Below are 15,563 nucleotides of genomic sequence, written 5' to 3' on the forward strand. Positions count from 1 at the left end.
AAATGCGTTTATAAATATACAAAAAAAAATATGTCAATTGTTCCGAACGAACAAAGAAGTGAAAGAGTATTATATAAATTGCAATTGATAGAATACAATATGTCAATTGTTTCTAATGAACACAAAAGTGAAAGAGTTTTATATAAAATGCAATTGATAGAATACAATATGTCAATTGTTTCGAATGAACAAAAAAATAAAAGAGTATTATATAAAATGCAACTGATAGAATACAAGATTTTCTAGCTACCTACTAAAAAAACATGATTTAGCAACATACACATATTTTGTAGCTAAATAATAAAATTCTTCGTTAATTTCACTTATTTTTATTAGCTACGAGAGAAATAACGACAGATCAGCGATAAAATTCATAGCTAATTCCAGTGTTTTGTAGTAGTGATATATATGCACTTTCTTAAATAATTTAAATTTTCAGATAAAATAATTACATACTTTAACATGATATCAAAGAAAATAGAGATTGTGAATAATTCCAACCTAATAGTAGGCCCTATTTTGTGAAGTCTCTATATGTCTATCCTATCAATTTATTGTTTGGCAGCTCTCGAAGCATGTTATCGATTAAAGTTGTGATCCCACCTTTGCCACATTTTTGCAATTTGATATCTAGCAATATTATGACCACACATTATCATCAAACCTAAAACTCTATATAATTGGTTGAATTTTCAATTTTATTGGTGGTCCACAAACTTTTATTTTTATTTTCTTCCAAATGTTTGGTTCATTTATATATGACTTGTTCAATAAGATCCTTTCTTCATTGGCAATTATTATTTTTGGTTTCCCATCCACGGTTAGATATTTATATTAGAATTCGATTAAATCTGGATTCACATTGATAAAGCGCTCTTTAACAAAGGCGACTTCGTATCCAAGAGGATTCAAACCCAAAATGTCTGATATAATTAATGATGAAAAAATACTCACCACTCCACCACCATCTTTGTTGGTCATTGGCAATTTAAGAGAGAATTCCTAGTGAATTACTTTATACAAATGAATTTTAGGTTTAGTTTAACAACAATATATTCAGTACAATAAGGTTTAGCTTATATTTTTCTTCTTTTTCAGTCTAGATATATTCCATCATAAAATAACTCTAGTCTTTTTAATTACTTTAATAAATTTTATTCACCGTGTATAATTATTATTTAATATAATTAGTGTATATATACATTATTCATTATATATTTATTATGCAATGAGTATATACCGACAACAATCGACTTCAAACATTTATGATTAAACAGGTGAAATTATTTTAGAAATCAAAAAGTGTTAATTTCAAAAAAAAAGAAAAGATGGTGGGGGTGGGGGGGGGGAGGGGAGGTGAGGGAGAGAAATAAAGGAGGAAAGCAGTAGTTTCGTGCTCCTTAGGTGATACTTACTTTTTTCATTTCTAGTTCTAGCCAGCCTTAGTGGATAGAGTTTTACCTGATGATATAAATAGTTTGAAAGGTGACATATATTTCATAAAATAAAATTCGTCAAGATGAACATAAATTTGCTCGACAACACGATTATAAAAAAAGAAGAAGCATAGAATTGAAATTCTCTTTAATCATCATAAGAATAGGAATAAGAAACTACTCCTCCCGCTCCAAAATGATATCACCTAAACAAATATCACATTCATTGAGAAATTAATAAATATATACAATATGTAATTTATTAAACTGTCATTATATAATAAATGTCTCTTGAAAATTGAATACTACAACAAAGATGGAGTATGGAGATCATATATTACTAATTTTTTTCTTAAATTTCTAAAATAGTACTTGTTTTCGGACAAAATATTATTTTTATCCAAAACACTTATTTTGAGACGAAAAAGTACAATTAAAGTCTATATGCAGTCCTCAACTTGTGTCTAAATTCCATAGGATTTCAGAGGTCATTTCTGTTAGATTCCATATCTTCTGAAAAGATTTTGCCATTTACTACGAACTATATGAATAATATGAGCCTTTATATCTTTTTTTCTATTTAACGAGTAATTAATTTTACACGCTGCAAAGGCTCTCTCTCTCTCTCTCTATATATATATATATATATATATGAAAGAAAAATCAGTTCTTACTGATTGGTTCTGAAATTTTAAAATCAAATAGCATATATATTATGAAATATAAACTATGATGGAAGGGTCTTATGACTCATGTACAAAAGTCTAGTAATATTATTATCCAAGCTTAACTTCATCTTTACCTAAATAGCCAATCGAATTTATGTTTATTTTTAAAAATTGGACTATAAAAATTAGGGAAAATGATGCAGTTAAGCAAATTTATACTACTTAATTAGTCATCAAAGCAATAGTTTGCTAAAATTACAACACGCAACTAACATTAACCATTAATTATGTGGGCTGACTTCGAGTTTGTATAATTAGTCACGTTTGTATAATTCACCACATTTGTATAATTCGCAACTAACAATTCTTCGTTTGATTTGTATTTGTATACGATGGTTTGTATTTGTATATGACGGTGATTTCCTTTGATTTTTCAATTTTATCACCATATACATTCAATATTTTTTTGTATAACTTTTTAAAGTTTGTATAAACGTATAGTTTTTGGATTTTGTATAATATAATATATAATGTAATTTGTATAATATAATTTATATAACTATTTAAAGTTCATATGTTTATGTTTGTATCAATTCGTTAATTCAAGTTTAGCATATTTGTGTAATTTCAGACTTTGTATTACTCAATTATACAAACACATGTGAATTATACAAACGTACCCGCAAATCATACAAACAAGATGCGAATTATATAAATTATTGCCCTCTCTCTCTTGCCTCTCTCCTCCCTCTCCCAGTCTTGCTCGCCTCTCTTCTCCCTCTCTCAATCTCGCTCGCCTCTCTCCCCCTCTCCCAATCTCGCTCGCCAGATAAACAAATATATATGCATACTAGTTACATATATACAATTATCTAACCGATATATATATATGCAATTCATCTCTCTCCCACTGTCTGCCCTCTCTCGCTCACCTCTCTCTCCCAATCTTGCTCGCCACTCTCCTCCTTATAACATGTAGCTACGAATCGTAATTAGCAAACTATAGCTATGGAGCGTAATTAAGCTATTTTTGAGTGGCTATATTCGAAAGTTCCCCTAGAAATTATTACACGACTACATTTATATTAGTATAACTTACATAAATCCCATAGTGTAAAGAGTAAATTACATCTTATCCCTACTTTTTTTCTAATTACAATAATCCCTTAAAATTTGTACCTTCCGGATACATAAGTCACCATCCGGATACATTAATTCTAATACAAGAAAAATCTTTCTGTTGCACTAAAAAAGGAATAAAATCTGAATATTAATTAAATCCCATAAATTACGCTTATGTTTCTTCTTACGCTTATGTTTCTTCTTACTCTCAATCATACAGAGGCAAATCCTAATAGAACGAAGAAATTCAAAATTTCAAATTGCTCCTCCCGTTCAACGAAGAAACCTTTCAGATTTGATTCAAAAACTTTTGTCGAAATTTTGGGTAGCGAGGTGAGTTATGAAGGATACAAAAGTGATGAAATTGTTGTTGGACAAACAATATCCTTTTGAACCTTCAAGTTCATCGAAGATCCTTTCAATTTTGATTCAAGATTATCAAAAATTTTGAGATTCAAGATTCTTTCTTCTCCAAGTTCAGCGAAGATCCTTTCTATTTTGATTCAAAATTATTGAAAATTTTGAGATTTAAAATTTTTCTCTTAGTTTATTGAAGATCCTTTCAATTTTGAATCAAAATTGTCGAAAAAATTGAGAAGATACATCATGAATATCTTTGCTACTTAGATTTTACTATTTATGTATCTTGTTTAAATTGATAATTATTGTATTTATACTAGATACATTAAATAAATAATTATTGTCCATAAGATGTTAGATTTGAGATCGATACATTACTGTGTGGTAGTTGCTATGTAATTGATACATTTAGTATAAATTCAAATTTACGTATCATATCTAAAAAATTAGTGCATGATACATTACTATTTATGTATATCGTTTAAATTGATAAATATTGTATTTATACTAGATACATTAAATAATTAATTGTTGTCCATAAGATGTTAGATTTGAGATCGATACATTACCGTGTGGCAGTTGCTATGTAATTGATACATTTAGTATAAATTCGAATTTATGTATCATAGCTAAAAAATTAGTGCATGACACATTACTATTTATGTATCTCGTTTAAATTGATAAGTATTTTATTGTTTGTCTGGAAAAATATTTATAACTTATATAATGTATCATTTTATAGTTGATATAATGTATATGATACAATAAGGTTGTGAAAGAAGGATGTATGTAAGCTGGAATTAAGTGTATCTATAAATGTATCACAATAAATAAGAATTAAGTTATTAATTAGATATATGAACAAACACAATCCATTAAAGAAATTTGATTATTGAAAACACCAGAAAAAAGAGGAAAATATTAGACTGTATGAAATTTTGGTGAAATTGAAACTAATATTATTATGAGAAAATTAAAAGATTAAATAATAATACAAGAATCCTAATTAGTTTCAATGAATGATTAGTTGTTAGAGTCCATAACCAACTCAAATTATGAAAAATTTACAAATATTATATTCTCTTTTTTAATCAAACACCCGAGGTGAGTTTTATTAACCAAAAATAAAGAAATCAAATACAAATACCAAACCCAACAGTGATTTGGAAACAATAGAAAAACAAAACAACTACTAAACTAAAAAAAGAAAAAGAAGGAAAAAGACAAAATAAAAAGAAAAGATGACAGAAAAGGCAAAAACTTGTACAAATATTATATTAATTATTAACAAATAATAACAACTACTACTACTTCTTTTTTTTCCTAATTTACGTTTTAGTGTAAAAAAATTGAAGTTCACATAGTTTATTTTATTATAAATTTGGAGTATTTTAAAAAATAGGTAAAAGACTCATAAATATTCTTTTTAAACTTTTTTGTCTAAAAATATCTTTAACCTACGGAAAAGAAACTGATTTTGAATTTCAAATGTGAATGAGAAAATAACTACCAAGATGCCGTGACTAAAAATAAGGAGAGATTTGTGAAGTGAAATAAGGAAGAGATAAATGTTGGTTTTGGGAGTTATAATTTATGTATCCAACTTTTGGGGTTTGGAAGTAAAATAAGGGATTCTGGAAAATTTTAGAACTGGTAGGGAATAATGGAAATTATGAAAAAAAAAGATGTGTATATAGGTAATTTATCCTTTATATTAGACATTCATTGTCCATTTTTAGTATAAGAATGCCCATTGAACAGCTATTTAGATTGTAATTCTTCTAACTTAACTTCTATACGTGACAATTTAAAAGGTTTTAGCGTTATCAAGTTATTTAACAGATGTAAAATTTATTTTTTTTAAATTGCCTCCGTTAGGGGCCATTGTATGGTTCTCATCAAATGGCACGATTAGATGAAAAAAAATTGCCTCCTTTAGTTTTGCTTTTGAGATTTGATTTGATTAATCTTTGAGGTAAAATTGTATTAGATCAATTCTATATATTACGACTAAAATTTGGATATATTCAATAATCATATTAAAGACATGACCTTAAATAAGAGGGTATGAGAAGTCGTGAATAAGAATAAAAGCTAAGATTAGTAGCTAGTTGAGCGTTGTTTTAGTACTAGCAATTCATATTTTTGACCTGGTGGTATATAGACCATCGTGTTTGTCATAGTATTAGCCTATTCATGTCGGTTTTTACTTATTGTATCAAATATCATAAGTGGCTTATTATATTTAGGTGATTGCATCCTATTGTTGTTATGTTACGGTTCCTTGCATATATGCTCTACACTGCTTTGATTTGTCCACTACTGTTTTTTTAATTACTGTTTTGATTTGTTTGAACTGAGGGTCTTTCAGAGACAACCTTTCTGCCTTTGGTAGGTAGTGTCATATGTAGTGGTAAGACCTACGTACACTCTATCCTCCTCATACCCTCACTTTGTGGAATTTCACTGGATATGTTGTTGTTGTAATAACCATATCAGAAGTACTACAAGTTGTATCTTTTCTCAAGTCAATTCAATTTAAGAAATACATTTTAAAATATTGATCAAAGTTCACACAGTCTGACTCTCGAGAAGCAAAACGTGATAACTAATTTGAGACATAAGGTGTAACAATTTACCCAAAAAAATAAATTCAATTAGCCAACTTCAATTGATGGAAAGTAGAACACTATGGATCCTATAATGCTTGCTAGAATGGAGGCAATATAATCTTGTTTTGTCCTAGTCAATTGGGACTTGGTCTTTTTTCCCTAACCATCATTTTTCAACTACCTTTTAATCTAGGCTCCAATTTCTGGCCCTATTCTCTTTGAACACTTAAAAAAAGAAACTAAAATGATTTGTTATCCAAAATATTTGTAAAATAATTTTGTATAAAATAATTTTGATTTGTTTTTGTTCTTCATGAATGTATAGTGTCCATAACAAAAATCAAGAAAAAAATGAAGGTAGAAACACTTACTCTTGTGTTAGTTAATTTAGCAGGTATTATGGAAAAAGCAGATGAGTCATTGTTACCAGGAGTCTATAAAGAAGTTGGAGATGCACTCCATACGGACCCAACCGGTTTAGGTTCACTCACGCTCTTCCGGTCCATGGTCCAGTCCGCGTGTTATCCTATCGCGGCTTATCTAGCTGCACGCCACAATCGGGCTCATGTTATTGCCTATGGTGCATTTCTATGGGCTGCAGCTACATTTCTCGTCGCTTTCTCCACCACCTTCTTTCAAGTAGAGTGCTACTATCTCATGTTTTAGTTTATATGGCACACTTGTTCTGTTTTGGAAACTAGACGTTACAAAAAAGTTTGATCTTGTTCTATTTTTGATAATTTGAATTCGTTAAACTATTCACACGTGGCTTTGATACGATGTTTGCTCTCTTTAACACCTTAAGCTTTTGTATCCAATCAAAAAACATCACGTAAAATGAAACGGATAGAGTAGAAGTTATTGTACTTGTGAAAGTTGAAATGTCTAAATTGTAGTGAAACAGAGAAAGTGATTTAATTGATTATGTGTTTGGCACTTATACTTGTATGCATTGATAGAGCTAGGGGCGCGAGGGGGTTCAAAACTCCCTTCGTATTAAAGTTACACTGTATATATAAGGTCAAAGTTAATTTACGTATATATAATAGATGTTGAAATTCCTTTACTTCTTTATATTTGAATTTCCTTAATGAAAATTCTGGCTCTGCTACTACTGAGTGTATACATATAGTTGTAGGTAAATTAAGCAATTCATGACATCCTTTTTTTGTTGGTAAGTTGGCAGTGTCAAGAGCTTTGAATGGGATTGGATTAGCCATAGTTTCACCTGCTATTCAATCACTAGTAGCTGACTCTTGTGATGAAAATAACCGCGGAATGGCATTCGGATGGCTGCAATTCACTAGCAACATTGGTTCACTTGTTGGTGGTTATGTTTCCTTATTGATTGCTCCTATAACATTCATGAGAATTCCTGGCTGGAGACTTTCATTTCATCTTGTTGGTTTGATTAGTGTGGTTGTTGGCATTCTAGTTCGTTTATTCGCGACTGATCCTCATTTCCCAGATGATAATCTAAGATCTAGTAGTAAAGTTCATGGAAGTTCCTATTCCTTTATATCAGAAGTTCAAGGTCTACTTGAAGAAGCAAAATCAGTCGTAAAGATACCGTCTTTTCAGATTATTGTAGCTCAAGGTGTTATGGGATCTTTCCCTTGGTCAGCTTTGTCATTTGCTCCAATGTGGTTAGAACTTACTGGATTTACTCATGTGGAGACTGCTATTCTTCTTAGTTTGTTTGTGGTTGGTGATTCCATTGGGAGTTTGTTTGGAGGAAGAATGGGAGACGTTTTATCGCGGAGTTTACCTAATAGTGGAAGGATAATTTTGGCACAAATAAGCTCAGGAACAGCTATTCCACTTGCAGCAATTCTTCTGCTTGCTTTGCCTGATGATCCTTCATCAATTTTCATGCATGGTTTGGTCTTGTTTGTGTCTGGATTTTTCATATCTTGGACTGCACCAGCTACAAACAAGTAAATGATCATTAACTTTACTCTGTCTTTTTAAGTATTCATTAACTTTACAAGTTAGTGTAACATCGTCAAAATTTGACATAATACATAAAACAGACACTCAAACTCGGCCTCAGCAGACAAGTAAGCACTCCAACTTACTAAATGATCATTCAGACATCTACAAAAATTTATGTGATACGTCAACGCCAGGTGTCCACGAGATAGAATGGGGTTGGGTTGGAGTGTTTAGTTGTCAGTTGAGGTATTTAGATGTGCATTGTCAAAGTTCGAGTGGTTATTGAGACCAAGTTTGAGTGTCCATTTATGTATTATGCCTAAAAAGTAAAAGAAATACTACTTGTTTGTCCACTTGTTGCATTTATGATGAAAAAACTGCAGAGGGTACTAAAAGAGACACCAACAGTCCAATTTTTGCAGAGATAGTACACGAGAAGGCGCGAACAAGTGTCTATGCTCTGGACAGATCTTTTGAATCCGTATTATCATCATTTGCTCCTCCTGTTGTTGGTCTACTGGCTCAGGATGTTTATGGTTATATGCCAGTAACTCAAGGTGCTGATAGTATTTCTACAGACAGAGAAAATGCTACGTCATTGGCGAAGGCGTTGTTCACTGCAATAGGAACTCCAATGGCACTATGTTGTGTTATTTACTCTTTTCTTTATTGCACCTATCCAAGGGATAAGGAGAAGGCTCAAATGGAAGCTCTGATCGAATCCGAGATGCAACTCTTAAGCTTGGATCCTTCATCTCTTACCGGACAATATTCACTAGTCAAGTCATCCGAAAACCAAGAGAGTTACAACGATGAAAAAATCGTAGAGGAAATGGACTACAATGAGGATGAACTTGATTTTGAGGATGGTGATGACAAGACATTAATCTACCGTCGTCCAACGAGTTCCAAATTTGCTGAATAGGAGGTACTTAAGTGAGTAACAGACACACATAAGCTGACGTTAATAGCAGGTCTAATTCCGCGACAATAGAACATAGACTAGAATGATATTTCAATTAACATATGGACAACCAGAATGCAGGACAAAGCACACAATACAGATTGATATAGTTAATGGAGTGACATAAGTTTTTTTTTATTTTTTGCATAACAAGAATTATCACATTGTAACAAATATACAAATATATTATAGGGAAAAGGGTCAAATATGCCCCTAAACTATTCGAAAAGGACTAGATATACCCCGTTTAAAGTTTGGCTCACTCGTGCCCTCGCCGTCCAACTTTTCGTCTAGATATGCCCTTATGGGCGTTAAATGCCAAATGGAATTGCCACGTCATTTTTACATTACCATGTGACATTTATATTAAAGGGAAAAAGGTCAAATATACCCCTAAACTATTCGAAAAAGTCTAGATATACCTCCCTTTTAAATAAACTACCTGACCCGTTTTCAACAAAAATTTTTTGGTAAATCCCGAAAATGAGTAATTGACTAATAAAAACTAGGAAAAATATGGAGAAAAAAAATTAACGCCAAAAATTCGCAAATAAATATAGTAACCTTAAATTCAACAATTTCAACAAATTCAACAAAAATATAAAAAATATAACCTAAAAATTCAGCATAAAGTCATTTTCATATTTTTCATATTTTTTATTAATCAATTACTCATTTTCGTGATGTATCGAAAAAAAAATAAAAAATAAAAAAAATTGTTGAAATTGTTGAATTTAAGGTTACTATATTTATTTGAGTGTCGATGAAATTCAATCTAGGACCATAACTTCAATTTTAACTTTAAAAATTTCAAATAAAATGATTTCCTTTTTAATTTTCATGATCAAACGGCTGTTCAAATTGTGATACAAAATAATAGAATGGAAAAAGTTAAGGGGAGCTTTTTAAAGTTACACATTTTACATCCAAGTAGAGAGGCGTAACTTGACATTTAGAGAGCGCTTTACCTCTTAATATGAAATTTTTCAGTGCGAATTCAAATTTAGTTGACTCTAATATGAGTACCAAGCACCAAATGAGAAACCAAAAAAGAAAAGTACGTGGGGACCCACCTGCAGCTGACACGTGCCTATCCAACCTGTGCACATGCTCACCAAAGTTATTTCCTACAACTACTGCAGATCGGCTTACTTTAGTCAGAAAATTTAATGCAATCCACTAATTATAAGGACATATTTAGGATCAAATTAAAACAGACAGCAAATCTACGTTAGTCTACTAACAGTAAAGACATATTTAGGATCAAATTAAAATATGGAGGAAAAATTTATTCGATTTCTCATAGTTTAGGTCAATCAATTAACGATAAGGATATAATTGAGATTAAATTCATATAAAAAATAATTTCAACTCGTTCTTATTGCTGTCTTAAAAACATATTTTTATTTACTCAAGTATATTTTCAACGAACATGTCAAAGACTGGACTGTTGAAACATGTACAGCTAAAAAGGTTTTGTCCTGTAGTCTTAAATCAATAATACTGTTATTTAATGTGATAATTAATTAACACCCCGTGCTTTCCTCGTAGTCTCTTTTTTTTGTCTATAAGAAAGACTTTAATTTCCAAAAATTTAATCCATGCTCTACAAAAAAAAAAAAAAAAAACAATGCTTCCCCTTCTACTGTTGATGCTTTTGTCACATTCGCGGTGGGTAGCCACCGCGAATGTAACCAATGGTTGTAATTCAATCGCAAAGAACATTTTCATTTTATCTGGACAAAGCAACATGTCAGGGCGTGGTGGAGTCTTTAATCAGACCAGCTCATCAGGTATGGTTAATTTGACTTGGGATGGTATTGTTCCGCCTGAATGTCAGCCCAATCCATCAGTCCTCCAACTCAACGGAGGACTTACATGGGTTGAGGCTCACGAGCCCTTGCACAAAGACATAGATGTGAATAAAACTTGTGGGGTTGGGCCGGGTATGTCATTTGCTAATGAACTCAAAATGGATGACCCGGATATTGGAGTGATTGGATTGGTCCCCTGCGCGATAGGAGGGACAAATATTACTCAATGGGTGCGCGGTGGATGGCTTTATAACGAAATGATAAGGAGGACTAAGGTCGCGTTACAAGGTGGAGGGACGATAAGAGGGATGTTGTGGTACCAAGGGGAGAGTGATGCAATTGATCTTGACGATGCTAAATTGTATAAAGGTAGATTGAAGAAATTCTTTAAAGATGTTCGTAAGGATTTGGAGCTACCTACACTCCCTATTGTTCAGGTAATAGAAATAATCTTAACTAAGTTATGCTATATATTCTGTCTGTTTCAATTTAAATGTCTTACTCTTCTTTTAATTTGTTTAAAAAGATTGTTTCGTTTTTAGTATTTAGTAGGCTTTTAATTCCACTATTCTTGTTTTGCCCTTAACGGCACCTCCTTAGATATGACATAATGAAAGACCAATATAAAAGGATGTATATTTTGTATATAAATATCCGCGATTAGGGGTGTTCATGGTTTGGATAAAAACCGATCCAAATCGAAAAATCGATAAAATAAAACCGATTTTATTTTGGTTTTAGATTTTTGAAATCGATAGTATTTGGTTTGGTTATGGTTTTATTCGAAAAACCGAAGAAATAACCGAACCGATGAATTATACACATATATTTTATTAATATACATACTTAATATATTATTTTTATAAACAATTTTAAAGATCTTATACATATTTGCATTAAAATTTCTTTATAATTTACTTATTGAAAGCAAAAATGCCCAAGATGAAACATTTATTATATGAGTGTCTATGACAATTCTTTGTGGGACTGAAAATGTTATTGTCTCTTCCTTCTAGACAAATATAGTGAATTTTAAAACTTTATTGATAGTAAATTTAGTGATCGAAAGTTCAGTAATTTAAGTCATTCTAACTATTTTTCGTTTTGAATGAATTGTTGTCATTTTTTTCACATTTTGAATGAATTGTTTCTTTTATTTTTGTAATGGTTAATAACCGAATAACCGAACCAAACCAAACCAAAACCGATAACCACCAAATCGATAAATGTATATTATATTTGGTTTGGTTTGGTTTTGATAATTTTAAAACCGATTAAGTTGGTTTGGTTTTGGTTTTGACCAATAACCGATCCAAACCGACCCGTGAACACCCCTATCCGCGATTATATAATTCAAAAGTCTTTTATATATTGTTAGTTAGCGTTTGACTATAGATTTTGAATCAAATTTTGAAAAATTACCTTAAATATATGTTTGACCATGAAACTTGATCAGATTTCAAAAATCTAGTATTCAAATATTTTCATCTAATTTTTTGGAGAAATTTCACTTTCTTTCACAAAAAAATAATTTTTTTCAAAGTAAAATGTATGTCCAGATATAATTTCAAGTTCAAAAACTCACAACTACAGAAACTCGAATCTTTAAGTTTCAACTTCAAAATCTATAGCCAAACAGAAGAAAACGTCATGCACAATCAAACTATAAAGACTTTGAGTAATTGTGTTGGTTATTGTGGGTGTAGGTGGCATTGGCAACAGCACCAGGGCCATATATGGAAGTGATTAGAAAAGCTCAATTGGGAATTAATCTTCCAAATGTGAGATGTGTAGATGCTAAAGGGCTTCCAATTGGGCCAGATTTGTTGCATCTTACAACTCCAGCACAAGTCCAACTTGGGAAGATACTGGCTAATGCCTTCCTTCAAACTCAGAGGGTGTTTCTCCCCTCTTCAAATTCAAACTAGTAATTTATGTGCCCAAAAGATCACTACTCCCCTCCATTTCAATTTGCTTGTCTGGTTCTAATTTGATACGGAGTTTTAAGAAGTACAAATGACTTTTGAATTAATCTTATGATCTTAAATTCAAGATATGTGGAATGTATCAAAATATCATTTAATCTTATGGTTTTTAAACATATCATGTCGAAAGTTTGAAAATAAAGAGTAAAAAATATAAGACTACTAAATTCAAATAGATAGAGTATTAAGTTTTGTGTTTAGATTTTCTTATTATTATTAGGTCATTTAGCCGTAACCAAGCTAATTACTTTACTTTTCAGTTTTCACAATCCAAAATTACACTTATTATAAAGAGTTTCATATATATATAAAATATAGTATTTCTTCCATCTCAAAATAAGTATCGCTTTCCTCTTTTTGGGAGTCGATTATACTAATCTCTAAAGATAATTGGATTAGAATCATGTAATATTTTAGAATCAAAATCTGAATGAAAAAAAATATATATACATCCTACGATAAGTTACAATTTTTCTCATGTCAATATTATAAAAGATTATACATTTTTAAATATTAATTAAAATTCCATAATTTGAATCTCGAAAAAAAAAATAACAACATATAATTTGAGACGGAGGGAGTAAAAGTTACTTTATATATTTAGTTCATCATTTTATGCATTTACATTGTATATTGATGTTATATTGGATTTTAATTTGGCAGGAAAATGCTAATTAATCATGCCTGAGGTTGAAGGCTCATATGCTTTAATTTCTCGGTATTGAAGAAAAGGAAAAAGTTGTGTATGTTAGAACTTAGAAGTTTATTTAAAGGTAAAAAAAATATAAAAAAATTAGATTTTTGCTGGTGTTATTATTTCTATGTCATTTATACTACAAATTTTAATTCCCTAAATTGATTCCACATTATATGAGTCTTCTTATGATAAATAGTTGAATTCACCAGAAGTTGAAGTGTCACTTATTTTTGTCTTAATCTAAATTAATTGGACTATAAATTTGAGATATCTATGATTAAACAAAAAATAATAATACAAATATTAATTAAATATGTCGAAAATTACTTATTATATATACATAAAGGGACAATTCCTCTCTTTTGTTTTTATTTGCAGTCTGACTCTTAATCTAAAGATTCTAAAATCAAACACACACCCAACAAAAAAAAGAAAAAAAAACTACCAAATATAGGTGCATTAATGTGAATTTATTGAGTGGATATAAACATCCACCACTTGTATACACCAAATCCATATAAAATTGTGAAGATAGCCATTCTGACTGGATAAAATCTAAACCTACAAATAAAAACAAGTAAAATAAATTCAGCACATGTCAAAAGCCACAAATAAAACAATTGTACATAATCATTTGTTGATTCACTTCCCTCGAAAATCAAATTTTAGAATATATTGTATTATTACAAAGTATTTTATAATTTTTTAAAGGAGTTAATAATATTCAATAACTAATGTGCAATACGTTATTTGATGACAAATCATCAACTTAGAGTCCTTGATTGTAAGGAGTGAATTTTCCGTTCTTACAATTGAAACAATACAAACTAACATTTAGTGTGAACTAAAAAAAACTAATACTTCAACACACTAAAGTTAAGATCCAAAAATTTGAACTGAAATTTTTTTACTCAAAAGAATGATATCCTGGAGTGGGAAGAAAGTATAAATATCCGTCAATTTTACATATAAATAGCAAAACATTTCAAGTTGGAATATAATAACAAAACCACGCAGGTGACCTAATATCAAAGGGAAAGATAACGAAAAGGTGAAAAAAATAAACGGAAGGAATTGAAAATTCCCACCACCAATGTTGTCCGATCATTTCCACAAGTTATATCCACTTATAATTACATGTTTAACAAAGTTAGATTAGATCTAATAGCTAATAATGTCATCTTTTCTAAGCTACTAATTAACTAGCATAATCACTTAACTTCAATTTTTTAAGCATATATATTAAATTATCTAATTAGAGTAAAAGTCATTTACACCTTTTAGTGGATAAAATGTAAACTCTAATTATTTGACAATTCATTTCATGTATTCACAACAAATTATTTTTCCTAGTTGATTGCCAAAGCACAATACTATAATTTGCTTGCGAGTACAATATTCTTAGCCGTTTATTAGCAAAGAAGAAAAGAGTTTTTAAGTTATAAGCACTAATAATACTTCACAACCTAAATATTCATTGACATATACAATAAATACTATTGTTAACTATCATAAGTCAGTTCGATATAACAACATATTATAATCCGATAATTTATTTATATCATGAACGTATATAACTTAAATTCAAAACGAAGATTTTCAATCACCTGACCGATCTGCAAGACTCAGCGGTGAACTCATCCACTTTGAAAGGAGTGCCCCAATGCGAGACACTTTGATCAAAGGACTCCCAATCAGGTAAAAACACACCAAGGATCCCTAAAATACCAATAAAGTAAGTGACTATCATTTTGTTTAAAGATTGAGTGTACAAACCTATAAATACTATAACTACAGCCAAACAGGCCATTGATATTTGGAAATTCTTTTCAACGTTTTTCATTAGACCTCTAATATGACACGTTTCCTCACAATTATATAATCAACGAGATCAGTAAGCTATTAAGTTGCTAATATTGCCCTAATTATGTGAGGAAAATTGGAAAACAAAAGAGGGAAGAAGAAGGTAG

The 15,563-nt window shown here is 30.5% G+C and overlaps 4 protein-coding genes across 5 annotated transcripts in view; 3 read left to right on the forward strand and 1 right to left on the reverse strand.

The window, feature by feature from the left end:
* The window catches only part of LOC125820192 (phosphopantothenate--cysteine ligase 2-like), a 429,006-nt gene that overhangs the window by 315,022 nt on the left and 98,421 nt on the right, over window positions 1-15,563 (forward strand). The window lies entirely within an intron of this gene.
* On the forward strand, window positions 6,508-9,058 carry LOC125820171 (uncharacterized). Of its 2 annotated transcripts, none has more exons than XM_049499598.1 (3): window positions 6,508-6,837; window positions 7,378-8,135; window positions 8,542-9,058. In XM_049499598.1, exons 1-3 carry the CDS (start codon window positions 6,550-6,552, stop codon window positions 9,056-9,058), a joined length of 1,563 nt encoding a protein of 520 aa, XP_049355555.1. In that variant the 5' UTR covers window positions 6,508-6,549. The 2 variants fall into 2 exon arrangements, with proteins under 2 accessions (XP_049355555.1, XP_049355556.1); XM_049499599.1 differs by having other exon boundaries at window positions 8,556-8,892.
* Window positions 10,725-12,839, forward strand: LOC125820283 (probable carbohydrate esterase At4g34215). The gene is made up of 2 exons (XM_049499727.1): window positions 10,725-11,348; window positions 12,618-12,839. The coding sequence occupies exons 1-2, from the start codon at window positions 10,728-10,730 to the stop codon at window positions 12,837-12,839; spliced, it is 843 nt and encodes a 280-aa protein (XP_049355684.1). The 5' UTR covers window positions 10,725-10,727.
* LOC125820284 (signal peptidase complex-like protein DTM1) lies at window positions 14,064-15,558 on the reverse strand. The gene is made up of 2 exons (XM_049499728.1): window positions 15,201-15,558; window positions 14,064-14,154 (listed from the first exon to the last, which is right to left on the reverse strand). The coding sequence occupies exons 1-2, from the start codon at window positions 15,434-15,436 to the stop codon at window positions 14,064-14,066; spliced, it is 327 nt and encodes a 108-aa protein (XP_049355685.1). The 5' UTR covers window positions 15,437-15,558.

The sequence above is a fragment of the Solanum verrucosum genome, unplaced genomic scaffold (genome assembly GCF_900185275.1).
Source record: "Solanum verrucosum unplaced genomic scaffold, falcon-dt-bn FXZP01000229.1, whole genome shotgun sequence".
NCBI lineage: Eukaryota > Viridiplantae > Streptophyta > Magnoliopsida > Solanales > Solanaceae > Solanum > Solanum verrucosum.